A 23,503-nucleotide genomic window follows, 5' to 3' on the forward strand; every position below is an offset into this window, starting at 1 on the left:
TATTTTCTAAGATAAAAAAATTGAATGAATTTAGGACGGTTTTTATCGGTTTAGGAAGTCACTATTATCGATTTTTCGCAGCACTACTTTCTATCATGTCGGTTATTATCGTTTCGAGAACTCACTATTATCGATTTTTCACAGCACTGCTTTCTATAAACCATAGATAATATATTTCTTTATCTGTGCTATAAACAATTTTCTTTATGTTGGTATGAATAGATGCTCATCAGTCATACATCAGTCAAGTCCTGTCAAAACCAACCGTTTGACAAAAACGTACTATGGAGTTCCGCCTCTTAGAACGTAGTGATTATATGCTCTTTGATTGAAGGCGTCGTAGTGACAATCAAGTTACTTTTATTAAATTATTTTATATCAATATTTTTAGTTAAATTACTTATATAAAAATGTCTGTTTTCGATGGTGAGATAGAATACAAGTCTGTGTACATGGTCGACTACCTGAAGAAAGACAAACCGTAAGAATTCAATTGTATAAATATTCATGTTGTACCGTGTCTTCACGATAGTCAGTTTTTATATTATTGAATTGCGCAAGGGGACTTAATCGCGTATTTAAGTTTTAAGATTTACCTCCGACATTTCGAGGAGGGCGTTATCCCCGTGGTCTCGGGGAAGACTGGCTAAAGTTGACATCAACATCTTCTAGCCGCGCGAGTTTTTAACTTTAGCCAGTCTTCTCCGAGACCACGGGGACAACGCCGTCCTCGATACGTCGAAGGTAAATCTTAAAACTTAAACCGTTGTGCAATTTTATAATGTTTAAAAATCGTGAAAGTTTAAATCTGTATATGATGTTATTCCTCGCAGCTCCTAAAATCCTAGGGTACATTGGTCCCGTCGGGATACCTTAGAGAGCGGGATAATTTTTAAAATGGCAAATACGTAAAAACCCGTAGTAGGGGGATCGGACCAAAAACCAGATGTAACGAAGTGATATGGCGTGGTGGCATATATCTCTGTAACTTCTTCAACTAATCCCATTATTTGACGCAAGCACTAGTTTTTACAATAACGACTGCCATCTGACCTTCCAACCCAGAGGGGAAACTAGGTCTTATTGGGATTAGTCCGGTTTCCTCACGATATTTTCCTTCACCCCAGATTGGTAAAACCACGCGTTCGTTCTCTTGGGGGATTTCGGGGGCGAAAAATCGCTTGAGTTTTTATACGTTTTCCGAGCATAGCTCGGTCTCCCAGGTATTAGGCTCTTAAAAAATATACTGTAGAAAGAGCACAATAAACTATATGCACGAGTATAATATTCCCCCATTGATAACTCAATCTACCGCAGTGAGTGCATGGATGTACCATTGCCCACACTTTTAAGAGCCAACGGGAGTGGTAATTTCTCCATACAAACGTACTCCTCGTTTTCCTCCGTGGTTTTTGAAGCTAGAGCAATGATTTTTTTCAACACAGATTAATATTGCCAATATCTGTGTCGGACCGTTTTGCTTTTTTTGATATTTTTGTTTTTTAAGGCGCTAGAGCCCTTCAAAAATGGCCAAAATGGCCTAATTGACTATGCCGCAATGAAAGGCGTGGCATTCAAAACTGATATCAATTAGCCAAAAAAGCAAAACGGTCCGACACAGATAATTTCATAATCATTTAGATTTCCAAATTTGGTTACGATTGGTTAAGTTTTGGAGGAGGAAACAGAGGAGTACGAAACCTCGATTATTGAGATTTTTACGCAGGATTTTTCGCCTTGTCCTTATCGCACTACTTTTAGGTGCCGCTTCCGTTAGCGAGACGGGTATATTTACCTAAAATATTTAAAACTCAGCTCCTGTTTCGTCTTAACTGTCCATCGGTGGACCTTATGCCTTTTGTAATAAGGTCCACCGATGGACAGTTAAGAGTGTTGCTGTTTGTACAGTCAACAACAGAGCTATTAATACAGGCAAACTTTATACATATTTTTGGCACTTTGCCTGTATTCATAGCTCTGTTGTTGACTGTACCTATCCCAGTTTGTCAATAAAACACGTAAGCGGAGCGGTTGACAAAGTGGCTCTGCCGGTAACCATGAAAATCTAAGTTCGCAAATTGCGACCATTTTTCTCTGTCACTCTAATTACGCCTTCATTGGAGTAAAAGAGAAAGATCCCCGCAATTTGCGAACTTCGATTTTCGCTGTTATAGGCCTGCTCACTGCCAGATCCCAGTGTCAGAGAATCCCATATCATGCGATAAATGAATTCCTTCGCATTAATATAAAATTCTCCGCAACAGCCTGAGTCCTCGCCGACACGCGGTAGATGACAACTGCCTAATTGTAGGCCTCGACAGAGACTCGCTGAAGGCCCGCGATCAGCCTAGGAAAAGCCCTGATTTGCTGTGCCCTATCAACTTCGAGTACTACAAGAATGCTGTCAAACGGGTGTAGTATGAATTATTTGCGTAAAATTTTAATAGTTTTTCGTTTGGGACTGCACGACTGGCTTGATCTATAGGTTTCGAGAGAATTTCTAAAGTGAAGCCATTAGGTAAGTCAAAGGCGTAAACGTCTTTATATAAATTGACTGGCTTAGCTTGTCGAAAATATTTGCCAATTAGCTGAGTGGATTGTCTTGGACGTAATTTAGGGAAAAAGAAAATAAAAATTCTGTCTAAAAGAGAAGGACCTTAATTCATTTCAGTGACAAATTTTAGGACGGATCCTATTCGCTAAACTACGTCAACTGATGAGCTCCAATTGATACGCAAGCCATATTTGCTAATGTTGCAATGTTTGTAAAGCTATTTGGGTTAATGTTGACCAAGTTGGCAACTAAATTTTAAAGCCACTTAGCACTCAAACATGGAAATACTAGCAACCTCTTTTCCGTACTCCAAGCAATACCTACATTATTTAAAGCCGCAATACACTACCGCACCGCACCAAGGTCACAGTGCGGTGCGGTAGTGTGTTCCGGCTTTTAGCATCTTTACCTTCCGTCTAGCATATTTTTAAATTCTGAGTTTCCAGCACCGGTGTTGACTGACATTATACATATTTGTACAGTTCAAAGAGGATGAGCCGAAGCTGGTAGATATGTACATGTCCAAAGACATCGACCCAGTTCCCATCGACCACGAGATCCAGGATCTGAAACGAACGGAGTACCTCACAAAGTACTGCTCACGAGGTAAACTTACTCTGTGAATCTGAAGTTGCGTCAAGATCTAGCGAATATACCGCTGGTGCGCCTTTTCTGGTTGTATTCTGGCCCTAATTAAATTAGGTACCCACCAGTGTATAGCATAATAGGTTCTATTATGCTGACTTTCACTTAACCTTTTCGCTGCAACGTTAATTAAGTAACAGTGTCATCAATTTAAAAAAATGCACATAAACAACCCGTATAACAGGTATCAAGTCGTGGCGTGTGTATATCAAATCAATGGCAATGAAAAATGTTAAACTGTCATATTTATAATGGTATTTTTCATGCACCTGAAGGAAAACTGCGCCTTCACATAATCGGTCGTGATCTCCTCACGGGGTGATTTTCAACAGGTCCAAAATTTACCTAATTTTGGTGGGATTTTTTATTTTTGAAGTTTATGTCTAAATTATGTATCGATAATACGTAACTAGTCACAATCGATATTGTGTAGTAATAGATAATCAAACGAACTTACCTGTAAGTGATGTTCGATGACTATTAAACGATGTGATTCGCCCGAGTGATTACATTATACTTCACTTGTAGTAGCACGCGAATGTGCTGCCATCGTACACAATTTAGAGTAACATTTTTTAAGAAAAAATATCTCGCCTAAATTGGGGGTATTTCATACACGTTTCCTATAAAAAAGGCCATCAACTAGGTGTGCTATTTCGTGTCCTAATGGGTAGAATCTGGAGCTTGACCAGTTCGGGTTAGGGAGGGTTGTAATCACTCGGGCGAATCACATCGTTTAATAGTCATCGAACATCACTTACAGGTAAGTTCGTTTGATTATCTATTAAACTTCTGTGATTCGCCCTTCGTGATTACATTATACTTCACTTGTAGATGTTTAGAGTGACACGAAATAGCAAAGGAATTGAAACATGTATGTTATATTGGTAACATGAAAAATAAAACAAAACAAGAGCTTCTGTTAGTTTAACTATAATCAACAGACTCCTCAGTTATTGTTAGCATGTTGTAATATTGTACGAGCAAACACTTCAGACGAGTCCGCAAGAACATCTCTATTATAGAACCTAGCGAATGTCAAGGAATTATCTGACCAACCGGCGGTCTTTTTAATCAGTTCTATATTCACCCCGAGCCGGTTGGCTGCTGATGTGCTTGCGTGTCTCGTACTATGAGAACCAAAGATCGATGTATTAATACCACTCTCTAGCAACGTGGTTTTGATCCATCGACTCAAGGTCTGTGAACAAACTTTTTTAAATGGTTTCTTAAAACTAGTTAAAAGAAAATCACAATCGCTTGAGCGTTTGGTAGATGATATATCCAGATAACATTCTAAAGTCCTTGCAGGACAAATGGAGTGATTTTCATCAAAATAAGGCAGGATCAATTTTGGCTGCAAGCGATTAACCGCTGATGTCTTAATTTTATCCGTAATGTCAATAATATATTTTTGGTTACATTTATGAATATTGCCAAGTTTAATCAACGATAAGGTTTGCACACGGTGTGCTGTAACTAAAGCTAAAAGAGTTGTTAACTTCCTAGAAAGATGCTCGTAAGAAAGACTTTCGTTTGGATACCAAGAACTTAAATAATTAAGAACGATGGAAGGATCCCAAGTCCAATCATATCGTGGATTTGGAGCCCGGAGTTTGTATACTCCCGTCATAAATCGTTTTAAAGTTGGATTATTTATAACATTACTATTCAATATTAGTGACAATGCTGCTTTCGCAGTATTAATTGAGCCAAATTGACTGCCTTGATTAAATAGTAACGTAAAAAAATCTAATACTTCTGCTGTACTGGCATCAAAAAAATTGTAACTTTTATCATTACAAAATAAATACCATCTTTTTAAATAACAATTATACTGTTTAAGAGTGGTTTCTGTGAGTGACGCTATCATGATATCTGCCGCACCTGGAGGAGTACCTTGCCTCATGAACGCCGCCCGGACAACACTCCGGGAACCAGGGTAAGACTCCTGTGCATCTTGTGTTCGACACTGTAAGGGGAGGACAATAAATTTGGTTTAGGTAGGAATTCTATTCGTTCAGAAATCAACAATCTCTCAAAAAGGGGAAACCAGGGTTGTGTAGGCCACAGTGGCACAACAACAATGCCCTCCGCCTTATCTATTATAATCTTTTGCAACACCCTGAGTATTAGACAAAATGGTGGAAAAGCGTAAAAATAATGCGACGACCAGGATATGGTAAACGCATCGATCTTGTACGCGTCAGGGTCACGATGCCACGATACAAATTTAGGACATTTTTTGTTTACTCGGCTAGCAAAAAGGTCAATCTCTGGAATCCTCTTAAACATATTACAAATTTTTCGAAAGGCACTATCAGCTAACTCCCACTCTATATCTGCATGCTTTCGGCGCGATTCTGCATCCGCTATATAGTTGTCTCCTGAACTAACATACGAAGCAAATATATATAAACCACGGTCCTCGCACCACTGCCATATTCGTCGACTTAAATCGCTCAGATGTGGGAATCGCACTCCACCCATGTGATTGATATATGAAATCGCAGTGGTATTGTCTATTCGTAATAAAATCTCACAGTTTTTGTAATCCTTAGCAAATATTTTTAAACCAAAAAACGCGGCATTTAATTCTAGACTATTAATGTGTTGATCAAGTTCATGCGTGGACCACTGACCACTGGCTCTCATATCAGAGGAACGTGCTCCCCAGCCTGTTCGGGATGCATCGGAAAATATCTCTAACTGATATTTTCCTGACCGTATCGGATTGCTACAAGTGTCTGTTACCTAGCCACCAATCTAAATCAGCATTTAAGCTATCCGGAATATTAATATACTGATCATAATCATCATTTTTATTTTAATAAAGAAACTTGGTTCTTTCAAGTCTCTTCGTATACAGCCAGCCGTACGGTACTGCTGGACAAATGGAAACTAATAATCCTATCAAGTGTGCGAAATTACGAAGCTTACATCTTTTTATGGATTTAAAGTATAAAAGCTCGTTTTTAATCCTTTGTCGCTTCTCGCGTGGAATGTTAATTGTAAAATCTGCAGAATTGAAGTTAAACCCAAGAAAATTTGCCGTACGACTCGGTGTATCTATCGATTTATCAACATTTATTGTGAAACCTAATGATTCTAACAAGTCTTTTGTTACATTAAAGTTATGTAAGCAGTTAGAATATGTGTCACCGAAGAGTAACAAGTCGTCTAAGTAAATGACTGATAAAAAACCTTGATTGCGCAGGAATTGTACAGACGCATTAACTTCGTGAATATGTAGGGAGCAATATTTAGCCCAAAGGGACACACCTGGAATTCGTATGTTTTGCCTTGCCAAAGGAAACGTAAATATTTTTTATATTCTGTATCGATATTTATAGCAAAATACGCGTCTTTTAAATCTATTGTACACATATAAGCGTTTTTTGATAAAAGTTTCATTGCTGTCCTATAATCTTCGAGTTTGAAGTGAGGGGTATATATAAACTTATTCAATGATTTTAAATTTAAAATGAATCTATTTTTTCCATTACTCTTCTTAATAAGAAAAATACTCGACAAGAATTGACCCTGGCATGGTTCACATTCTTGTATGGCACCACAACTAATAAGTTTATCAACCTCCTCGTTCATACTCGTCTCATGCGATACGGACTCGGGTTTGTTAACAGGAATGTTCGATTGAGATATACAGTCCGATATTGGAATACGCACACCACGGACCCAAGACAATATTGTAGGATCCTTGGTTATGCCTAACCATTCTTCATAAAAAAATTTAAGTCTACCAGCCTGATGAGGTTGGACATCGGCATCCGGTATTAGCGGCGCGAGCTCCGGCCGTGCGGCCGCGGCGCTCGGCGGTCGCTCGTGCGGCGGGAGTGGGACGAGCGGCCGCGGCGCTCGGCGGTCGCTCGTGCGGCGGGAGTGGGACGGCGGCGGCGGTCTGCGCCCACCACGCGTGAAGCTCGTCCTCGCTGACGTCTGGCGAGGCGGCGGCCTCACCGCCGACGACGGCTGGCCCCTCCAGTTTAAAGTCTTCGATGTCGACGGTCCTGCCTGCTGATGCTTGGGCGTCCATTTAGGCTTTGCGACAGTCGGCCTTAGTTCTGCTCCGGTTTTTGTCACTGCTTTTATTGACTTCAGACTTTCTTGTAAGTCCTTACCAAAAAGTAAATTGTCGCGCTTTAAGTCCTTAATGTTGTCCTTGATCTCCTTATTTAGACTAGGCATCAAGAAATTACGCCTGCTCTGAGTCTCTGAAAAATGTAAGTGACATAAGAGTCTACCTGTATCGCTGAGCGACTTTATGGTCACATGTTTGCATGTTTGTCTAAAGTGGAATCTGTTGTCAATAAGTTCGATAATGTATTGGCAACTCCTGTTATAATAGTCGCGAGCAGTTTTTGTTTGTCACTTAGAATATTATCCCGTCTTAGAACATTATCGTTACACGCGGCCTTGATCTCGGGATTGATTATAGGGGCTTGTGCTAATTTTAAATTCTCTGGAATTTCGTAACGTTTTAAAATATCATTCTTGATATCGTCCTTCATTCCATTAACTAAAATATCTGACCATCTCGTCGAGATATCATCGTGAATGCAAGGACCAAATGTTTCTTCTTTTACGGGCTCGTCGCCCAACAAACATAATAAACCGGGATCAAGTGCGGGGATAATCGGCGCAGATTCTTGTATATCAAGTGCGATTGCGGCTGCGGGTGTAGGCGAGGGCGCGGGAGCGGGTGCGGCTGGCGTCGTGGACGCGGGGGCGGGGGCGAGCGCGGGAGGGGGCGCGGGAGCCAGCGCGTCCACTGCGCGGGGTCGGGCGCTGCCATTCTGCACGACCACCGATCGCAACCCGCCGGCAGCAAGCAGCCCACCAGACGTTGAGGCTCCGGCCTCATCATCAGTTAAGTCGTATACGGTGTCGTTGATCAATGGGGATTCTGTAACATTACGGTCGATCTCTTCACAATACTGCTTTATATTCAGTAATCAAAATATAAGTTCATATATTTTGTCTGACCCTCATCTAGGTACTGAATGTTTTCAATCAGAGATCAACACCTATATTGGTCAGACCGTATAAACAGTTCGGTAAACTTTGTGAGTTGCCCGATATTTGGTAGGGTAGGGTTATTATAATCTGTGGGTAGGGTTTTAACCGCCTACTTGCTCGCTTGTGAGCATGTACATAATGATGTACAAGTATAGAATAACTACGTTCGTACGTATACGAAAGTTCTAATTATTACTTGTAAAACCCGGCAGCCGTGATACAGTCTCACGGGCTGTAGTCTAGACTGATAGCAATAACAATTAATTGGAACAAAGTATTTTAAGTATAATGTATTCCGGCATAGCCTCACGGACTATACTCTAGGAATATAATGTGCTTCCCGTTTATACAGCGTTCAACCTCACGGATTGAACTAAGGTATAAATTAGGGTCGGTAATAGCCTTACAGACTATACTCATTGCACAACGTAATAAAACAAAGCTACATGTACATAAGACATATTTTGTCAAATGACTAGGCGACGGTAACTGAAAACTTACCTTCATATTGCGAATCCTCTAGCAAGGGATCGGGTTCGCCTATATCTTGGTCCATACATTCGTATTCATTATCTGTATAGGAGGACGTACTGGGGCTATAACTACGGTGACGGCGCCTACGACGAATCTTCGATTTTTTCCTCTCAAGGCTTCGGATTTTCCTTTCCAAGTAATCTTCCTCGTCTTCCTCACGATGTTTGCGTTTTCCCATTTTATCCAAAAACACTAAACACTATTACAAACTTGCTAAAACACAAAATATTTCACTAGCAAAGAAAAAGTACGTGCACGATGGCCGCCACACAAAACGTGTATGAAATACCCCCAATTTAGGCGAGATATTTTTTCTTAAAAAATGTTACTCTAAATTGTGTACGATGGCAGCACATTCGCGTGCTACTACAAGTGAAGTATAATGTAATCACGAAGGGCGAATCACAGAAGTTTAATGGCCTTTCATTGTACATAGTAGTTTTCGAGATATTATGATTTTAATAATTTGGTTGCCACCAAAATTAGATTTACTGGCCACCATCCCTATTATAGTCTGTATCTTTAGGTATTTCAATAAAAGTAAACGAAATCTACCCTCAAATGGCTCCTTAAGCCAGTTGAGGGTAGATGAAAACATTACACGATCAAATAATGTAGGTTAAAGTCAGTGCAATTACAAAATGTGAAATTTTGTTTTATTGTAAAGTATTTATTTTTTACTGGTAATCAATGCACTTAGTCATTAGTGCTGTGAATACAAAATATAAATTTATGACAGCAAATACAAAATTACTTAGTTATGGCTCATAAGTATCAATTTTGGTGGCATTAAGCAATGGTTTTCAAATTACCACCAAAACCACCAAAATTGATGCACCAAAATTAGAACCATTGCATAAAAGTATATTTAAAAGTAAACCGTATCACTCACATCAGTTTCAAGTTTATATTTTAAAAAAGAAACTATAAACATGCTTTAAATACAGTTCACACAAAAACAACTACTTTTCGGTCATTAGTTATATACACCACCAAAATTGCATTAAAAAGTATTTTAATACACCAAAATTAGATACTTACGCGTTTGCTGGACAGATCTAGCGTCATACGACACGTGCATCATCGTTCAGTGCCAGAGCAGACCTGAATTAACAGGTTACTCCACGTTTGTTAGCCTTGTTGCGTTTCGTTCGACCATAAAATTCATTTTCAATATTTACCACCAAAATTTACTATTTTACCAGGACAACTAGTAATGCTTAGTTTAAGGTTCCGTCACACAGGCACGTTTTCCGGGCGGGGCGTGAGCGTTTTATATGTAAAAGCGGCGCGCCCCGCCCGGAAAACGCGCCTGTCTGACGAAGCCTTTAGAGTATCAATTCATGTACTAATCTTCACTTTTATTTTCTTATAATATACGTAGACTAATAACGAGTAAAAGTTTGTGAAGTTTTTGTTAAATCAATGGATGTTATGGTTCTACTATAGAAATCATTCAAGAAAAACGGATTCGGGACACCACACCAAAATTATAACTGCGGCGAAAAAATTTTTTTTTATAAATAACAATAACTTTTATAACATTTTGCGATTTGGCTTAAGATAATAATTTGTGTAAGGTTTTCAGAAAAAAAATACCATTGTGAAACAATTAGTCCACACTGTCATTATCAGCTCCGCCGCAAAAAAAAATTCGTTGAGATACCTAATCACCCCACGATGTTTTCCTTTTCGAAAGCTATTGGTAAACATCAAATGATGTTTCGTACATAAGTTTCATAAAACTCATCGTTTTTACATCTTATTCTTAGGGACGGTTGCACCAAACTGTTCGTATCGTTAAAGAGTTCGCAAAATTTTTATGTATGGAAAATTTCATAGTGGCGCGCCGGGGCGCGCCGGCTGACGTTGATCAGTCTGTCAAATGTGGTTGGTGCAACTGGGCCTTAGAGAGGTAATTCATTAGCGTTGTGTAAGATGTGCAAGTTGCGAAAAGTTTTCAAAAAGATGGAAAAGTTCTCGGAAATTTCACAGAGAGACACAGGAAACTTTCATTTAAAAAATCGAAAGGGTAGTTAAAAAACATGATAGTTTTCCGAAATATTTTCCAAGGGGAATTTTTGCAATCTCGTTATTATTTAATATCATCATCACAAACCAATGATCTTACTCTCCAGAGCTCCCATTCATGTCCGTAAACCTGACGCGCCGCGCTCGCGCACTCCAGACCTTACGACTTCCTGACGATGTCCACATACCTGACACCACTCACACCGGATCCTATCGGCATCCAGCACCCGAAAAATACAAGGACCCACCCAAGACACAGTCTTTGAAACCGAAGTTTGACGATTCTTTACAAAGTGAGTCTAGTTTGATCCACCAAGGACTGCAGACCCTACGGTCATTGTAGACCCTACAACTACCCGATGATATGTCCACATCCTGACACCACTCGCCCAGTGTCCTCTCGACATCCAGCACCCGATAAATACAAGAATCCTCTCAGCACACAGTCGTGGAAACAACTACGGGAAGAGTGAGGTGAATAACGGCTTAACCACGACATTGTGCGACTGGCTTCGGCTAACGCGACAACCATAGGTTGGAGCGAGACACAGCGCAACACTTTTAGAACGCCATTTGACTTTGATCCTTATTTTTTCACAGATATGCGTTAAATTTGTGAAATGTCGAAAATTATGGCCATCTAGTCGAGAGTAGGCCTAAGGTATGGCGCCATAGCTATCCTCAAAATGGCGTTCTAAAAGTGTTAATCATTTCTGTCGAAATTTGGCAGTAAATGTACTGACTACATAATTTACTTTGACAATATCCCTCTATACTCTGTATCTTTAGGTAGGTATTTAAAAAAGAGTAAACAAAATCTACCATCAAATGGCTCTTTAACACAGTTGAGGGTAGATGAAAACATTACATGATCAAATAATGCAGGTTAAAGTCAGGTCGTTCAGTGACTGATCCAGGCCTTTTGTATTCGGTTGGTTAACCGTCAATAAATGTTATATTATAACTACCCGAAAATGTACAAATTGTTTGTTTACCTAAATACCTAAAGATACAGACTATAGTCTAAATTCTCTTTGTGCATACCATAGTCTAATAAAACATGGTCTCCATTCCCAGAGTGACACGGGGCTACGTCACAACAACATGGCCGCTATATATAGCGCTATCGCATATTATCATATAGCGCTGTCGCATGATGACGTAAGCCCGTGTCAGTTAGGTGACCTAGAAAAGACGGGAATGGAGTACCAGGCGGAGTATATTATTATACCATGGTGCATACTAAACTTTTGATATCCGCAGGGGAACTGCGCCGAATCTTGCGTATACGCACACCAGAGTCGTCTTACCAAGCGTGCCACGGCCTTCTCGCCAAAGTGATACTGGAGAAGAATCCATTCGGCAAGCCAAGGAAGGAGCCCAAATATGGACTTTGGCGTACACCGCATTACTACACCTACTATCATCTCTAGGGGAATGTTTGCCTCATTTGCAGTGAGCAGCAGAAGTTGCTAGACGGGCGAGGTGTTCATAATGATCTTGACCAGTACCGTCTTTACCATAAGGGCACACGGGGCCCGTGCCCAGGGCCCCCATCCTCAGGGGGCCCCGAAGGACAGACAGTAAGAGTAATTGATTATCCATAATAAATAGATCATAGTACAAAAATGTCAGTTTAATTCGCTTTCTTTACTTTCCAAAAGGGCCTCAAATTCTTATGTGCCCAAGGGCCCCAGCATAGTTTAAGACGGACCTGATCTTGACACGACTTTATTGTTAAAAGAATAAGACCGTGTCAAGGTAATTTTGAACACCTCGCCCGCTTAGCAACTTCTGCTGCTTGTACCATCTACTTTAATAAAATTTGTTACCGACTATTCTTGAGTTTATATCCATGTGATTAACGTAGGAACAAAGCCGCAATTTTGGAAACTTATCGACGGCACCACAGAATAAATAATAGTACCTACTACCGTACAGAAAGGACACTTCCTACAAAACCGAAGTTTGACAGCCATTCATTGACGAATCATGCTATCCCTTTCTAATGTATGGCACTATTCCTTCCGGCTATTTAGGGTTGTCGAAATTCAAGTCATTATCTTATCTGTGGTCGTGCACGCAAAAGGACATCAAGTGGTGCCAACCCTAATATGCTCGGAGCAATGCTGAGCCGAACGGAGCCGAGTTTGCCCGAAGTCAGGATTGTCTCCCCACTGACGGCACATCAATAAATATGATAGTAGGTAGTAATAGTAATAAATTTTCAGAAAAAACAAAAGTAATACAAATAATATATTTATTTTATACATTAATCGTGTGCATAACAAAATAACTGACGTTCTATTGAGACAAGGGCGGCCGCTTCTTCGAAAATTGTTTATCTGCCTATTGTCTATCTCACTCGAACTAAGCAAGAGCAATAGAGACGCAGATATATATTTTCGAATTTCGATTTCCGCTGTAACCGTCAAAGGCGGTTCAAAACCGCAACTTTACTTAGCACAGCCTTCCGTAAAAGGGAATTCATACATTTATTTTTAAAACATAATTGAGAAGCGATCAGCGCAAAAATACTGAAATGACCAAAGTAGCAAAATTAAGTATTTTCGTCCCTTGTCAACATATAAGGGAAAATCTACCTACCTATCTGTGAGTTGATATGTTTCACCTTTATTTACTTCGATATAAAGGACTATGCGTCAAAATGGCCCCAAAACCAACAGAGTTGAGAGTTAGGTCATTAGATAGGTATTTCTCTGTACGTCATTTCGTTCTATAGGCACCAAGCGGAATTCCATTGCAGAACTGAGATATTGGTATTTTAGTCAAAATGTCGTCACCCTTATTACCTAGGCAATAGAGTCCACCGCCGGGCGAGTGCGGCAAATCATTCGGTGTGCTCGCCCGGCGATGCGCGAACATCTACCCTACAGCAATTAATTTACTTACTTGGACTCTATAATATGGGTGACGACATTTTGGCTAAAATACCAATATCTCAGTTCTGCAATGGAATTCCGCTTGGTGCCCATAGAACAAAATGAAGTACATAGAAATACCTGTCTAATGACCTTACTCTCATTTCTGTTGGCGTTGGGTCCAGGCTCCATACAAAGTTGCCAATGGTCCTTTCAGCATTTTTGGCCACAAATTCAACTCAAACTTAAACATCATTTCACATTATTGTTCTTTACGGTGATCGATTAAAAAAATAATAATTGTTTAAAACATTATTACTGCCAATAATATTTAAAACACAAAATTAAGTGGGGTAAAACAGATCTAATCTTTTATTTTACCCCAGAAATGGGGTGAAATTAAGTTTTTATCATTACCCCACTCGATTGCGAAGTTTTTTCGAAGCATTAAGTGAAAAAAGATAACTTACGATTTTTTTTACACATACAAAATACAAGTGTAGAAAAATGGCATCGAGTTTAAAACATTAAATAAAGTAAGCTCTGTTTTCTGAAAGACACTACCATGGCCGCGTCATGTATAAATATCTAAACACGCACTCTCGCGCCTTGTCAATAGAGTCGTGTTCAGATATTTGTGAGCACCTTGCAGGCCTATTCGGATTTCGAGATAATCACAAGATCTTGAGACGATTTAGAGATCAACTAGATCTACATTAGATATCGACTAGATGTGACTTGGATATCTAACTGCCCGATTCGAACTTTAAGATACGTCAATCAATATATCTAGAAACGATATGGATTAGATGTGTCAGTGTCAAAAGTGATGTTTTTGTTTGAAGAAACGTCACATTTGACACTGACATATCTAATCCATATTGTTTCTAGATATATTGATTGACGTATCTTAAAGTTTTAAACGGGCCGTAAGTCATAACTTGTCGAAATCGTTCAAGAGGACCTCCAGAATCGCGGAAACGTCAAATTTGACATATCTATCATACAAATATCTTTAAATTATCCGTATCGTAACTTGTTGAAGTCTAGTAGAAATCTAATTCATTTTCCGAATCGAGCCGTTAGTCGCTCTTGATGGCGACTGTGCCTGCATATGTAAAACTTACGAAATATGTTTTTTTTTTTTTAATTTCCGTAGCCTATGGACGCCTGCAACTCCAGCCAGGGGTGTTACATGCGCGTTGTCGTCGTTAATTTTTTTTATGATGCAATGACGCCATAACAGTTATGTCTTTCAGGCGTTATGTCACGATACATTATATATACGTAAGCATCTATAATTCTATATATTATACGCTATTTATTTACAATTTAAGCTACATAGTCTCGATCAGTCATCGCATATCCATTTTACAATAAAAATATACATATTAATTATAAAATTGGTAAGGGTCGTTTTGATAGTCAAAAACTATGTTTTGATAAGGTAGGGTCAGGTGGGGTAAATTGGTCAATATAAGACACGGGTAAAAATATGACAAAGTTTTTAACACTGAAAAACTTATTCTACCTACTTCATTCCTATTTTGGATTTAAAAAGAAGTCTACACACAAGTCTTCTTTTAAGTGTTGTGTAGAGTAAGTTGTTGAGTATTAAAAACTTAGTATTATTTTTATCCGTGTTATATTTACCCCATCAGGGGCCCGTTTCTCAAAAGCTTGTAACTTGTAATACAAGCGGATGTCACTTTTTGACAGCTTTTGTTAGAAAGGGACTCCCACTTGTCCGGGCCCCTGACCGTACTGAAAACATCAATGCTAATCGGACAACGAACAAAAGAAGGTTTGCAAAATAAAATTTAGCCGTCATTTTTTTCTTAGTTTTGACTATCAAAAGATCCTAAATTAACGGTATTCAATTTGATAATATCAACATTTATAGAATTTGCAAATGAACAATTAAAATAATATCAATAAAATCACGCACGTGTTTAAAATACGTATGTTTATATGTTAACGTTGTCCTGTGCGTTATATATATGACAAGATAAAATAATATATAATAGAGCATTGAGGCAAAAATATGTAAACACGACTTTATTGGTAGGTTCAGATATTTTTGTCTCTCTGAGAACAATAGGTACCGCCAACCGGGGCGAATCACCCCGGCTCATCATGGCTGGGGTGAATGGGGTAGGATACAAAACTTAAAATTTGATTTACCTGACAATTTCTTTAAAAAATACCCACACAAATTGTATCATACAAAATCTACTGTTCAATCGAAAGATACAATTAGTGTTGGTTTTAAAGTAATTGTCAGATAAATCACAATTTTAAGTTTAGTCCCTATTCACCCCTGCTATCCCTATTCTACCCCGGTTGATGGTACATATATATTTAAGATCTTGTCTTGTATTTATAGGTAGGTATATTTAAGTGTTTGTATTCCATCATTTAAACTCATTCTGTATCGAGACAAAACTTCAAGTATGAGGGTGAGGGCGCAAAATACTGAATAAAATATTAATATTTTAAATAATTCTATTGCTACGTTATCTAGAAATCAGTGCAAAAAACTCTCATTCCAAAGTCTACACCTAGGTATTACAATTTTAACATTTTAAGTGGCAGCCCTAAGCTTAAATAAAGACAATTTAAAGAATTTTATTCATTTAAATATGGACCTTGTGTCTTAGGCATAAGACGCATTTTTGCATGAGCTGTTTTAAATAAGCGAACTTCAAGGCTTGGACATAAGACGCATTTTGTATGAGCCGTTTTAAGTGATGTTTCTATGGAATAGGGTAGCCTTGCACTGACTTTTCTACAAAAAAATGTTTTTGGTCCTAAGCCGATTCAGTCACTTATAATAATTATATTTCGACTGGGAAAATGATAATTTAATTCTGGGTGAAAATAAAATCAGTTAGAACTTACGTGTGACTGCACAAAAGTATGAATAATTTGCCTTATTGCGTCAGATATTTCTATTCATTTAAGTGAGAATTTACTCTTTTGACTCACTGAAATGACTAGATATAATGATCAGAGCATAGTAAATATTTCAATCATTAGTTAAAGTCGATTAACGATATACCATTGTTATAATAGCTTTAGCTACGCGCCTTGTTAAATAACAAAATGATAACTTATGTGCAAAAGTTATTAAAGTTAAGCGGGGTAAATGCGTATCTTGTGGTAAATGTGCAACATATACTATTATAGCCGAGTGCATTAAAAACTCAGTGACCGCACTTAGAACAGAGAGGGTTTCCAATAGTTCTAAAATGTTCCGTTTAGAAATCTTTAAAAGTCGCATTTACCTCAAGTGACACATTCACCCCGGTTGACCAATTTAACAAAATAACTTATGTGAGAGCTCTATAAGGGTAACATTCCATTTCTGACCGCAGCTGCACTACTAGTACTGAACGCGTCGCTGTTACTGTCAATTTCCATAGTAAAATTGACAGTAGTGCAGCTGCGGTTGGAAATGGACTGTCACCTTAAGGCAGTTTTAACTTAAATAAGGCCATATACTGTTCATTTATACATTCCTAGTATGGCTTTATTTAAAAACAACGAAGTATCTCAAAAATAGAAGCAAACCCGCATTCAGTTTCAGTTTGAGAAAATAACCTTCAAGTGGTTTTTTATCCCTATTTTTGAGTCACGTGTATAATAAATACTCGTTTAAAGATATTAGATTAATGACATACCTACACTTAGCAAGCGACGTAAGGCAAGTCTTAAGAATAATGAAACTTATGACAGTTAATGTATGAGTATCAGATAATGAACCGTTTTGGCACTCAGTGCTGAGTTTAGGTGTAGAATTGTTGTGTTCATTTCATTTAATAGAATATTATATACTATGAAATTTATATACAACATGGAATTTGTGTGTGTGCGGATTAGTTGAACATAAACACATATTAGTCACGAAATTAAAAAAAAATCCTGTCAAATATAGAAGAAAGGACGAGATATTAAAATATTTATTTTAAGTATACTGTGAAAATTCCAAGCAACTCGGTCACAGAGTAAAAAAGAATTTTACAGCGTGTTACAAATAAAAAAAAGGTTTTCTCAGCATCCTTAGCATTTTAAATTTAGTGACTTTTCTAGAACAAAATACGATTTTGTTCAGTAGCTTTTTCTACACAGCGTCTTAGAATAATTATGATGAGTTTGCCTGAGTTAATAGAAAGTGAAGAATATCTCGTAAACGTATGCGTTTTTCGCCTATACGACAAATATATTTTTAATACCAATTAGGCAGCAGGATCTATGGTTTAAATTTCTCGGTTTATTCCGGCCCACCGACTATATTTATCTTTATATTGTGAAATGAAAACCTGTCTACGTTATAACTGACAATTGGTAAACCTTATTCCGAAACCATAAGGTCCACCAATGGTTAGTGAGTTTAGAAGGACCGCCTGGACTGCGGGCGGTATTGCTATGGCACCCTGAAAGGTACGACCAGGTCCTCGTGGTGTTCCACTCGCAGTTCCGATATCGCAGCCGCTGCCTTCTTCACGGCGTTCGCTATCTGTTGAAGAGGAAAAAATGAACAATGAAACTTGGAAGTCGAACTTTTTGGACGTCAAGTCGTGAAATATAGAAGGGTTTTGTTTTGCGACGGTCGCATGGTCTTCCCCCGGGATTTCTCTTTGGGACATCCCGGCGTCAATATAAGGACATGATAGAGGACTCTCTAAATTCCTATATGTATAAACACCAAAAAAAGTTCGCATGGTCGCGTTTTTAACGCTTGTCGCGTGATGCGTCACTTTCGCACTTATTGGTTAGAACGTGACATGCATGGTGACAGATGATAAAGATGCTGCCATAGTCATGATGATATATGTACAGTCACCTCAGTCACCTGCAATGATAAGTTACTCTTTGAAGGCCGCAAAAATAGCGTGTTATGTAGATACTTTTGCGGGCTTCGCTGTGCGACATATTATTGCAGGTGACTGTACATAAATATGGGGGTTATGACATATCACAACGTACATATCACACTGTGCATTTTGCTCACCTATTAAGATGGGAAAAGATGAAGAGAGAGATATCTCAAAGAGGTGGGGAAGGGGCTTTTGTTGTGTTGTGTAGGTAGGTATAGGTATGTTAAAAGTTCAGTAGTGTTGAGGAATTTGTGTATTGCACAAAAAGGGTTCACAACTACTATAATACTCACTAGTTCTTTATCGTCATTGCCCAACGGTGGTTTAGACAGTAAGACATTCCGCTCCGCTAAGGGCACGTCTTTGAGCAGGCGCGGCGGAGGCGGCGGAACAGCGGGTGCGGAGGCGACGCGAGCTGTATACGCGCGCACGCGCTCCGAGTACGCGCCGGGCTCCAGCGCGTACGGACCGAGCGCACCGACGTCTATTACGTTACTGGAATTAAAAACACAAGAAATAAATAGAAATCTAGCTTATCCTTTTGAACGCCAGACGGCGAAAGAATATACCGTGCCCCGGGTGCCAGGCCATCGCCATTATTTAAGCGAAATTGAACTTTACGGAATCCTGCGTAAGTACCTATTGCATTGGCGAAGCTGTCGGCGGTAGCCGTCGCGTCGTTGGCGTTCGTGGCAAGACTTTCCGATGACGGCCACAACAACAATGTTCACTCAGTATCAATAGTAGCCGATGAAACAATTGGAGATGCTACGGATAGTTGTTTGGCCGGATACCGGATACCGAATATTCGGCCGGCGGAACTAGACTACATTTCAATTTTACAGGTCACCATTATGCAGGTTTTGACCTGTTTCGTAGTGAACGTTCGCGCGGACTCATTTCTAGGTTCGAAATGAGTGATGCGCGTGCAAGTGAGTGGAATGTTTAAATTGTTTTAAAATAATAAACGAGTACGATTATAACCGTGACTGTTTCTTATTCTAATTTTATTTACTCCGAAATCAAGCTATGTTACTATCCGGTATCCGGCAGGATGTTAAAATAATGGCCGGATAGGCCGGATACCGGATAGTAGCCGAATATCCGGTGCATCTCTAGAAACAATACACCAAAAGTATGCCACCATCTATTACTTTTCCAAATATTAGGTAGAGATAATTTTCTACAGTTAGGGCGCTAGCACACTGGGGATTTGCGAGGCGAGCGAAATCGTTGCGTGCTCGCGGCGATATCGTTGCGCGCTCGAGGCGAACACGCTACGCGCTCGCCTCGCTATCAACTCGCTCACAAATCGCCAGTGTGCTAGCGCCCTAAAAACCTATCCCTAGTATCTGTTGTTTAGTTTCGTTCGTATTAAATAAGCCACATTTTTAATCGACTTCTAAAGAGACGTAGAGATTTAATACGAAAAAAGCGAAGTCAGGTTAAAGTTTTTTAAACAACTAACTTTTTATGTCAAGTCTAAAGGCCTTTGAACTATCAAACATCGAATCTTCTCTATTTAAAAACATTATTATCTAGTATAAACATACACACTCCAAACCACTAGTAAATTACTATATGCCTAAAGTTTCATAACAAATAATATTGTTTCATTTTAGACCCTATCTCTACGAGTTTAGGTGCAGTTTCGCCCAATACTCCTGCTCCTATAGGAAATAATCTTATCTCCGACCAGCACATTGCCGTTATGTTTATTGATATAACGATATATAAAAATGGATAAATACGGAAACTGTTTAGCTTAATACGTTAAGCATTTTTTTTAGATTGTGGTAATTTTTTGATGATTATTGTTTCAATTAACTGTTAAATAGGAACCATTTAACAATTTTTGTCTATGTGCACACAACATGTCTGTTCACGTGTTACGCATCAATGTGTGTGTAAATTCTTTATTTCGGTGTAACCAAACTTTGTACAAGAAAAAGTTATTGAAATTAATGAAATTAACAAGCACAGCTTTTTAAACTTTTGATTGCATTGGTAATTGATCTGAGAGTCTCTCAATATTTAGGCAATCTATCTATCTAGGCTAGGCATCAAAATTTGTTAAAATAAAAATTCAAATTAGAATAGAACAGGATAACTTTTAACACACTCAGTGCCGAAAACCCGACTATCGGGTATTTTATGATTTCATTCCCAGGCCGGACGACCCGATAGTCGGGATCATGGTACTACAGCTATATATGACGAAATCGTTGCGGCCTGGCGCGGATGTCTTTTTTGGCTGGGTGGCAATGAATGTGTTAATAGGCCTTTGGGCAGCTAGAGACACAACACAACAACACAACACAACACACACACCAAACAAAACACAACAACAACAACACATAATAACAAGTTAGGTTTTACTTACGTGGCAGTCTCGTGTAGTATCCTGTTGAGAGCGCTCTGTTCGTCAGGCTTCCGCGGCGGCGCGGCCGGCGCCGGCGCCGGACTCTCTTGCGTCTGTTCACTCACTTCGAGCAGGTGTGTCCGTTCGTTCACTGTGTTTTCCTGAAAATTATTAATGTAAAGATGTATATAGGTAGATTAACTATTCCTTCTTAATATATGGTCGGATGACATTACAAAGATGGCAGGGCCGACCTAGCATAGAATCACCGCATACAAAACAACATGGAAATCCATGAAAGAGGCATATGTTAAGCTTCTTCTTTTTCTTCTGCTGCCATGCCCTAGCGGGTGTCGGTGGCCACCATTGCAGTCTTCTCTATACTGGGCCAGTCTTGTTAGTGTGGCCGGGTCTTTTATGTTAGTCCATTTTTTTATTTTATCAAACCAGTTCATCCTCCTTCTTCCCCTTCCCCGTTTTCTCTCTATTTTTCCTTCTATTATAACTTATCATGTCTATGTAGATGACCAAAATATGCACTTATTCTCCGCTTAACTGTGGCTAGTACTTCCTTTTTCTTCTTCATTCTTTTTAAGATCTCTATATTCGTTATTCTTGCGATATGTTCAGCAGTGGACGCAAATATGCTGAGAAGAGAGAGAGAGAGAGAAGAGAACTATTCCTTTTGTTTTTATTCTGTCGTAAAAACATGATATCTATGTAAAAATGTAGATATCAATCTCAAGTGTTATCAATAGTGATAGCAAGCAATTTCTAAAGCATAATAACAAATGTCTTATCTTTATCTTTCTTTTTTTTATATGAATTGAGTAGCTTAAGATCAAACTTGAGTAAATCCATCTGTCAGATTATGCGATTTCGGTATTAAGAAAAGAGGGTTGATATTTGCTGAGAGGGTCAAATGAATTTAAGTACCCGAGTCTGAAGTTAAGCGACACAATGAAGAATGTTAACACCTATTTGCAAACCTCTTTGGTTTAGTATTATTAATATCTGACATTGTCTATAGTCATTCTGACAATAATTAAATTTCGATCATTTTATCTATATTCTTATAGTAAGTTTCACTTGTCCTCATAGTTTTTAAATGTCAAAACCAAATTGCTCCTATCTAACCACCTAATGGTTATTCTAGAAGACTTCAGTGGAATACAAATGAGTGAAAAAATATTGATTGTCAAGCAGGCCATGAGCTATGAAAATAAGCATTGTATAACAAACATTAAGATCCAATTACTGCACAGCACATCCTTTACTGACACATGTTTAGATCATACACACACATCAATGTCTCTATTGTGCCCAGTTCATGGTAAAACCTCCTCTTGCATAATTGCACATCATTGATGACATATGTATTTACTGCATTTGATGCTTTATTACATTGAGATAAGGTTTCACATTGAACACAGTAGCTTTCATCAAAATAGTTTTAAAAACTGGCTAAAAACAAGTTTTTCAGAAACAGCTGGCATTAAAAAAAGTAAAAAACCGAATATATATTAAAAAAATAAAGGTTTTACTTCCGGAAACGAAACGCAGTAGATCCATTTGGACAGCCAACCATCGCAGCTCATTGTGACAAAGAAAAATGTTTATTTTAAATTGTTTGTCAGCAATAAAACACAAAGAAAACATGCAACAGTATGCCACTGCGGGGCAAAACAATGACAGCAGTCCATCCGCTTCCACGTTCAGTTCATAATCCAATGAACTACGCCGATAATAAGTCACTCAACTATTAATTAACGATAAAGACTGGCACAGTTATTACTTGTGCCAATTGCGCAAACACTGCAAAAAATACCAAACGGATATTTTTGCTTTAAAAAAATGTTTATTAACACAGAAATTTTTCACGTTTTCACAACATTCTACGCACGTCCCAACTGATTTTTAACACCCATACAAGCATTACCTGGGGGTCAGTCTCTTTGTGGCATAAACTGTAACAACAACCCATGACTGCGTTCTTCAGAGAGTCGAAGCATGAATGCAGCAGAGATTCCTCTTCGTCCGACTGCATAAATATTTGTGCAACTAACTTTTGTGGTTAAAAATAGATGAGAAACTTCTATTTCGTAGCGGTGTTCAATCGCTCACAATGACGGCACCATGACATTAAACGTCAAATGCTAATTAGGAGTATTTTTCTTGTCAAACAGAATAATTATTTGAAAATCATGTTTATCATTTTATTCAGATGAATATTATCAACGAGTGTTGTTTACATTACGTAAAGTCATCAAATACACTTATTTACTGTAATATACGATACCAGTTAAAAAATAGTTAAATAATGGTATGACTCATGACAAAGTTATAAAGCAGAAAAATACAATTATTTCGTTCGGAAATATTTACAATGTGTACGAATGTTGCTTTCGTTAATATATTTTCAGCTTAAAGCTTTTTGAAAATAAGGTAACGTAATTTTATTTCAGTAATAAATTAAAGATTCACACATAAATATCAAAATTTACATTTATTTATTTATATACAATGATATATTATTTGTTAGAAATGGTAAAGTAATATAAAATTCAGTTAAAAGTTT

General features: G+C 38.4%; 2 protein-coding genes and 1 long non-coding RNA gene across 5 annotated transcripts in view; 1 reads left to right on the top strand and 2 right to left on the bottom strand.

Moving 5' to 3' along the window:
- The first annotated feature begins 333 nt into the window (after nt 1-333).
- The window catches only part of LOC134794713 (uncharacterized), a 71,049-nt gene continuing 47,879 nt past the window's right edge, over nt 334-23,503 (top strand). Inside the window, exons 1-5 of one of the 2 annotated variants that reach the window (XM_063766497.1) lie at nt 334-481; nt 2,265-2,412; nt 3,037-3,160; nt 10,909-11,094; nt 12,065-12,256. In XM_063766497.1, the coding sequence (XP_063622567.1) occupies nt 411-481; nt 2,265-2,412; nt 3,037-3,160; nt 10,909-11,094; nt 12,065-12,234 (699 nt within the window). In that variant the 5' untranslated portion in view covers nt 334-410 and the 3' untranslated portion in view covers nt 12,235-12,256. Of the gene's footprint in view, nt 482-2,264; nt 2,413-3,036; nt 3,161-10,908; nt 11,095-12,064; nt 12,519-23,503 lie in introns of those variants that run through there. The other variant, XM_063766496.1, reaches the window with a different exon arrangement.
- LOC134794723 (uncharacterized) overlaps nt 13,045-23,503 on the bottom strand; it is a 71,318-nt gene continuing 60,859 nt past the window's right edge. Inside the window, exon 2 of the long non-coding RNA XR_010144711.1 lies at nt 13,045-14,328. This is a non-coding gene — a long non-coding RNA (uncharacterized LOC134794723). The remainder of the gene's footprint in view (nt 14,329-23,503) is intronic.
- LOC134794716 (ragulator complex protein LAMTOR1) lies at nt 14,577-23,077 on the bottom strand. 2 transcript variants are annotated; one of them, XM_063766501.1, is made up of 4 exons: nt 22,470-22,843; nt 20,947-21,086; nt 18,857-19,058; nt 14,577-18,202 (listed from the first exon to the last, which is right to left on the bottom strand). In XM_063766501.1, exons 1-4 carry the CDS (start codon nt 22,521-22,523, stop codon nt 18,110-18,112), a joined length of 489 nt encoding a protein of 162 aa, XP_063622571.1. In that variant the 5' UTR covers nt 22,524-22,843; the 3' UTR covers nt 14,577-18,109. The 2 variants fall into 2 exon arrangements, with proteins under 2 accessions (XP_063622571.1, XP_063622570.1); XM_063766500.1 differs by lacking the exon at nt 22,470-22,843 and adding an exon at nt 22,865-23,077 and having other exon boundaries at nt 14,579-18,202.

This window comes from Cydia splendana, chromosome 11 (assembly GCF_910591565.1).
Source record: "Cydia splendana chromosome 11, ilCydSple1.2, whole genome shotgun sequence".
NCBI classification, from domain to species: domain Eukaryota; kingdom Metazoa; phylum Arthropoda; class Insecta; order Lepidoptera; family Tortricidae; genus Cydia; species Cydia splendana.